General features: G+C 47.0%; 1 protein-coding gene across 1 annotated transcript; it reads right to left on the bottom strand.

The window, feature by feature from the left end:
* Positions 1 to 1582: 1582 nt before the first annotated feature.
* Positions 1583 to 3952, bottom strand: LOC113279275. Its single transcript, XM_026527971.1, has 2 exons — positions 2768 to 3952; positions 1583 to 2620 (listed from the first exon to the last, which is right to left on the bottom strand). Exons 1-2 carry the CDS (start codon positions 3950 to 3952, stop codon positions 1583 to 1585), a joined length of 2223 nt encoding a protein of 740 aa, XP_026383756.1.
* Between the last annotated feature and the right edge of the window lie 2957 nt (positions 3953 to 6909).

The raw sequence follows: 6909 nt of genomic DNA, 5'->3' as shown, positions 1-6909 counted from the left end.
TCCCGAGTATGAATGACCATTCGAGTGTAAGTCACCTCGGAACTTCCTCACTGGAATTGCCCCGAGTACGAATGACCATTGGTCGCTCATGTCATATTTCTTACCCCTCGCGGTTTTAAAGAAATAAATGACAAGTATGTTTTCCTGTTTTCCTCGAACTCCTCATGGGTAATAGAGTTTCAGATGTTGTGCGTTCCACGGTTTTAGCTCGGATGTGCCGTCTGGTTTGAGTAATCGATAAGCTCCCTCGCCCGCTTTAGACACGATTATGTATGGTCCTCCCCACCTTGCCGCTAGTTTACCGCCCCTTTTGTCACGTTCCCAATCGGCTAGATATTTCAACACTAACTGCCCCGATTGAAACTCTCTTGGTCGAACTCGTTTGTTGTATTCTCGTTGTAATCTCCTTTGGTAATTCTCCATTTTTTGCAACGCCATCTCCCTTGTTTCCTCCAAGTCATCGAGCTTGTCCAATATTAGATCTGCCGATATGTTTCGCCTCCAGGCTTCAGTTCTTGTGGTGGGTATCATTGCTTCTGGTAGTATCGCTTCGGTTCCATAGGTCAGCATGAAAGGTGATAGCCCTGTTGCTTCCCTTCGAGTGGTTCGATAGGCCCATAAAACATTGTAGAGTTCTTTGCACCAATTACCGTACTCTCCATCTAATTTTTTCTTCATATTATCGGTGATAGTTTTGTTTGTGATCTCGGCCTTCCCATTACTTTGAGGGTATATGGGGGTAGCCTTGATTTTTATGATGTTGTAGGTGTTAAATAGTAGGTCGATGTTCTCTCCCTGGAGCTGTTTTCCGTTATCTGAGACGATGGACGCCGGTACTCCGAAACGACATATGATGTGCTCCCAAATAAACCTGAAGACGTCTTTGCCACGGATATTTCTCAGTGGTGCCGCCTCCACCCATTTAGTGAAGTAATCCGTCGCTACTATTAAGTATTTTCTCTGCCCCGATCCCACATGTAATGGCCCCACGATATCGATCCCCCACTTGGCAAAGGGCCAAAGGCTCACCACCGAGTTTAGAGTTACAGATGGCGCATTTATCTTCTTACCAAACCGATGACATTCTTCGCAAGCTAGTGACATTTGTTTTGCATCATCATTCATGTACGGCCAGAAGTATCCCATAATTTTCGCTCTCGCTGACAAACTTCGTCCGGAGCTGTGATTTCCGGCTGCCCCATAGTGTAGTTCGTTCAGTATTGTCTGGCCTTCTTCCTTGCTCAAACATATTAAGAGGGGGCCCAAGTACGATTTTCTGTATAAGATTCCATCTCTTAACTCATAAGCGGACGATTTGCTTTTGATCTTGTTGATCTCGGGTCGCCCCTTGGGTAACTCGCCTGTCTCCAAGTACGAATGAACCGACTTTCTCCAATCTCTGTCTGGATATCTATCGGTCGTATTGATAGCCACGTCGACAGATATCTCGGTTGTCTCTGGTATGGACGGGGCGAGGAGTCTCATGACACGAATTCCCTCCACACTTGGGTCTGCGATCTGGGAGGCGATGTATGCCAGTGCGTCCGAGTGTCGATTGTCTTTTCTGCATATGTGGCGGAATTCAATGCTGGGGATCTGGTTGATATAGAATTGGGCGAGCTCCCAGTATTTCTGCAGAATTGGATCGTGAATTGCATATTTTCCTGTGATTTGTCAGATTACCAACTGTGAGTCGATAGTTAGCCTTACATATTGTAGGCCCATCTCGACGATTAATCTCAGGGCGTGAAATCGCAGCTTCGTATTCGGTGACGTTGTTTGTCGCCTTAAATTCCAATCTAAACGAATGGACCATTTTTCGTCCCTTTGGTGTGGTAAAGACTATCCCAAGTCCCGATCCATCTTTGTTTGACGCTCCATCGACGAATACTTCCCAACGTGATGGGCTACTTGCATCGAGTAAATCGGCCGGGTCTTCTCGATATTCTTCCATTCCGGGTATGTCCTTGACCTCATCTTCGTTGCTTAGTGGAAAATCTGCCAAAAAATCTGCCACTACTTGTGCCTTCACTGCTGTCCTCATTTCGTAGAAAACGTTGAACTGTTTTATTTGTGCCCCCCATTTGGAGATCCTTCCAGATCGGCCTGCACTGTCTAGTACCGCCTCAATAGGTGATTTTGTGAGCAAGCGAATCCGATGGGCTTGGAAATATGTCCTTAGCTTCAAGGTGGCGAAAGCTAGCGCTAGAATCATCTGTTCCATCCTTGTATAATTTTTCTCGGCCGGAATCAATGTCTTGCTAATGAAGTAAACGGGCTTTTCCTCGTTCCCTTCATTTAGAACTAAGACTGCACTGATAGCATATGAAGTTGCTCCGAGGTATAATGTGAGGACCTCCGACGGCTCGGGTCTTTGTAATACTGAAATACTTCCAAGATGTAGCTTAATATTCTGAAACGCCTCCTCATAGGTGTCCGTCCATTTGAATTTCTCTCCCTTTTTAAGAGTGCTAAAGAAATCCTTGCATTTGTCGGACGACCGAGATATGAATCGCCCCAATGCTGCTATACTTCCGCTCAGCTTTTGTACGTGTTTTATTGTGGCTGATGATGGCATCTCGAGGATGGCTCTGACTTTCTCGGGATCTGCTTCTATCCCCTTTGGAGTGATGATATATCCCAAAAATTTGCCCGATGTGACCCAAAAATCGCATTTGGTCGGGTTAACTTTCATTTTATATCCTCTCATCATTCGAAAAATATCCCGCAGGTCTCGGATGTGATTCTTGGCCAGGCGACTTTTTACTAGCATATCATCGACATAGACCTCAATGGTGTTGTGGATCTGGTCCTCAAACATATCGCCCACCATCCTCTGATATGTGGCGCCTGCATTCTTCAGCCCAAACGACATCTTGGAGTAGCAATATAGGCCCCTTGGTGTGAAGAAGGAGGTATGTTCTTGATCCTCGGGAGCCAGCGGGATCTGGTTATACCCCGCGTATCCGTACATCAACGTCAGTGCCTCGTACCCCACTATAGATTCCACCAATTGATCGATACTTGGGAGAGGGAAACTGTCCTTCGGACAAGCTTTGTTCAGGTTTCTGAAGTCGATACAGATTCTGACTCCTCGGTTTCTCTTTGGTACCACGACCATGTTAGATATCCATTGTGGGTAGTGCGATTTCCTAATTATTCCCGATTCCTGTAACTTCTTTAGATCATTTTCGACGGCCGCCTGTAATTCTGGTGCGATTAGCCTCATCTTTTGTCGGACTGGCTTGAAGCTTGGGTCGATCCTTAGATGGTGACAACATACCTCTGGATCTATACCCTCCATATCGTGCATGTTCCATGCGAATGTATCCATGTTTTCCTTTAGCACCGCCACGAGCTGGTTTACCTGTTCATCCGATAGTAAGGACCCGATCCTTACCACCCTTGGTTCCTCTTCAGTTCCCAAATTAATCTCCCGAGTAGGTTCCACGGCCGAGAAGTTTGGTATTGATTCCTTCACCGGCGTCTTCTCCTTTAATTGATATGAAGGCTCGCTTCCTTGAGCTTCGTAATCCATGACCGCTTGCGAAATAACCTTTTCTAGTTTTTCTGCGACTTTGGCTTCTTTAGCATTTTTCTTCTCTCCCCTTTGCCGTGCTCGCCGCTCCTCATTTATCTGGGCGTCGGCCTGCATGCACTGTCGGGGTGCTTGTGGATCTCCTACGACTTCTGCTATCCCCTTGTACGTTGGGAACCGTAATCTTTGATGATAGGCCGATGCCACTCCTTTGATTCCCGCGATCCATGGTCTTCCGATAATAGCTTCATAGGGCGAGGCGACATCAACCACATAGAATGTGGTTAAATTATCCAGGTATCCACCTCCATCCGATACCCTTAGAGTTACTTCTCCCTTCGGGATGGTTACCGTCCCATTAAAACCGAATATACGATATGTTGACGGGACGAGTATATCATCCGACAACTCCATCCTTTTGAACGTATCGTAGAAGAGTACTTCGACAGAGCTCCCACTATCTACTAGTATCCTTCTTACCCCACATTCCTCAATTAGCAGGGTAATAACCAAAGGGATCACTGTGAGCTTGGACGTTCATCGGGACATCCTGGGCCGAGAAAAAGATAGGTCGCACCATCCATGGTTCCATAGGCAAATCTTTTGCTACACTGAATATTTCCTTCCCACTATGATCTATCTTGTGGATTCTAGACATTATTACGGGATTCAGATTGTACGCTTGCGTGGCGGAATGCGAAATCGTGTTGACAAACTGCGTGGATCTGTCGATCCGAACCTGACGGACTGGTGCATTGGGCGCTGCGGTCGTCTGGGCTGGATGTCGGACGAACTGTCTCAGATAACCATCTCTGATAAGGTGTTGAACGATGTCTTTCATTTCTCGACAATTGTTTGTAGAGTGGCCTCGATACTGATGATAATGGCAATATTCCGGGTGATCCTTGGTCTCTTCGAACTATATCCATCTTGAAGCTGGGTATATGATGTCACTCTTTTTTTCGACTTCTTTGAAGATTTCTTCCAGTGGAGCATTCAAAGGGGTATACGTTCTCGCCTCGTGCCTTGGACTCTTCCCTTTAGCTATCCATTCTTTCTTCACATTTCCTCGCACGGGCGGACTCGGTCTCTTCTCGGGATGTCTTTGAGTATCGTCCGACGTTGACTCGGGCACTGCACTAGCTTCTTGCACTACTCTATCTCTTGACTCTTCCTGGATTTCATCTAGGGAGATGAAATGCTCTTGCATTTTCCTCATTTCTTTCAACGTTTGTGGTTTCTCAGTGAACATGGCTACCTAGATGGGATCCGATCTCCCAAGTGCGTTTTCAAACCCGAATATCTACTGGTCGACGGGTACTTTCCCAATCTCTGTACACAAATTTGTCCATCTATCGGTCAATGATCTGAAAGGTTCTCTGAACCGTCGGGCCAAGGTGAATAGCCTGTTGACCCTGGGCCGAGGTCTGCTGTTGTGCATGTATGTCTCAAGGAAGGCTTCGACTAGAGTCTCATAGCTGTTGACTGTTCCTGTTGCGAGGTTGTAGAACCATTTCCTTGCCTCGCCTTCCAAGCTTGCAGGGAAGAATTTGCACATTACCACCTTGTGGTTTTTCCATTGTATTAGGGACATTGTGTACATCTTCAAATGCGTCTCCCGTGCCGTCGAACCTCGATGGGAAGGTGGGGAGCGTGCACTTAGGTAGGAAGGCCCTTAGTTCTATCTCTTGGGTGAAAGGGGTCCTCTCGGCCCCGCTTATAACCTCGGAGAGTTTGTCTTCTTCGCCGGTTCCTGAAAACTTCCTTATCTTTTCCTCCAACTCTCTCAGCTTGGCTTCAGTCACATTATCGGACCTTGTGTTTCTCTGCTGATTGTTCCTCTCTCGCCTTTCGTCGTCTGTTGATGAATCCTAGGGTGGTCCGTATCCCCTGACAGGTGGTATCGGGGGTGGTCCCGGTCGACCGGAATTGCTAGGTCCCACTGCAGGTGGTGCTTGCCCGGTTCGGCCTTGGTGACCCGATGTTCCTCGACTTGAGGATTCTCTCGACCTGGGCCTTAAGTTCCGTAATTGATAGTTCTCGAACTCTAGAGCCATATTCCTCTGCTGAAGATCTCTTAAAGCCGCCTCTTGCCTTCTTTGTTTTTCTAGAATCGCGAGCAGTGTTGGATCTATGCTCTCATGGCTGGAATGACCATTTGGATGGCCTAGATGAGTAGGGGGTGGTGTCATCGCCACAGGTGGTGGAGGTGGTATATGAGTCGATGTCGCCGGATCGACCCCGATAACCGCTTCTCGTACCAGTTGTACACGCCTTAACCGTTCTTGCTCTCGTCCGAGGGATTCTTGATACTCAACTCGTCGTCTGATGTTTCGTCTCTGAGCATGCAGGATCAATGCTGCCTCATCATCTTCCTTGTATGACGCGGTAAGTCCATATATTTGATCATCCCTCCTTGGGGGCGAGGCGATTCGCTCCAGAGGTGATGGGTCACCGTATCGTCCCAGATCGATCTCCTCGTCCACAGTTGGCATACCCCTTGCAGCAGCTCGTGATTCCTCTGGTGGTGGATGCCCGTTACTCCCTCGCCTCGTCCCAGTTACTCCTCCTTGCATGCTGTTACTGGAGATCGTGCGGTTCCTCAGAGTTCTTCCCATCCCTGACGTGCTAGCCATCGAACACAGTGTGTTGTTAGTCCGAGAGTCGTCCCTACCTACGTCAGCGAAAACAGACAACACCTTACTTTGACCTGTTTTTGAAAAGTTTATATAGTACATACGGTGTTTAGAAGAAAAAGGTGACTGACACTAAGACTGAGTTTTAAAATTACGATCCCCCCTGGCCTACCAAGCTTACCTTGCCAGTTTGCCGCGTTCCGACACTAAGTGTTTCTTTTAGGCGGGTATCCTGCTACGTCGCTTTCAAGGGCACGACGTTGCTCTCAGTACCACGGCTCTGTATTAACTACAGTCTGTCCTACATTCCCTAGACTCCAAATCATTAGCACCTAGTTCTTTGCGAGTAAAAAAGGTCTAAATTCGTAATTTTATGAGGTCAGCATGCCATGGAAAAAGCTAAATTAAGACTTATGCACTTCCTTGGAACTGTAAAGGGATGTCTTCCCTTGATTCCTTGGATTCTTTCACCACTGATGTATGATTCGTCGTGCTGTTGTTTCGGCACTTTCCAAGCCAACATGAACCTCAAACAACTTCCTCCATACATCAAAGATGTTACTTGGGAGTTTATGAGTTTTCCGCTATCGGACTCACAAGACAATAACTAAGATCAAAATATGAAGAGAAGTGCGAAAGATGCTACGGAAACGAAAATTGAGACCTGAAAACAGAATCGGCTAGAGACAAGACTAGTCGACTGTTCAGATTCAACCCAACTGAAAATGTTTGCTA

Source organism: Papaver somniferum, chromosome 5, assembly GCF_003573695.1.
Source record: "Papaver somniferum cultivar HN1 chromosome 5, ASM357369v1, whole genome shotgun sequence".
NCBI classification, from domain to species: Eukaryota; Viridiplantae; Streptophyta; class Magnoliopsida; order Ranunculales; family Papaveraceae; genus Papaver; species Papaver somniferum.
Note: the sequence above shows the minus strand (reverse complement) of the source record. Positions and strands in the feature narration are given on the sequence as shown.

Bases quoted from the DNA above. Each gene is read 5' to 3' on its own strand.
- LOC113279275 (XM_026527971.1), bottom strand. From the start codon at position 3,952: ATGGAGTTGTCGGATGATATACTCGTCCCGTCAACATATCGTATATTC. The intron at 2,621-2,767 runs GTAAAAAGTCGC...ATCACTCCAAAG, and splicing joins TCTATGTCGATGATATGCTA to GGGATAGAAGCAGATCCCGA.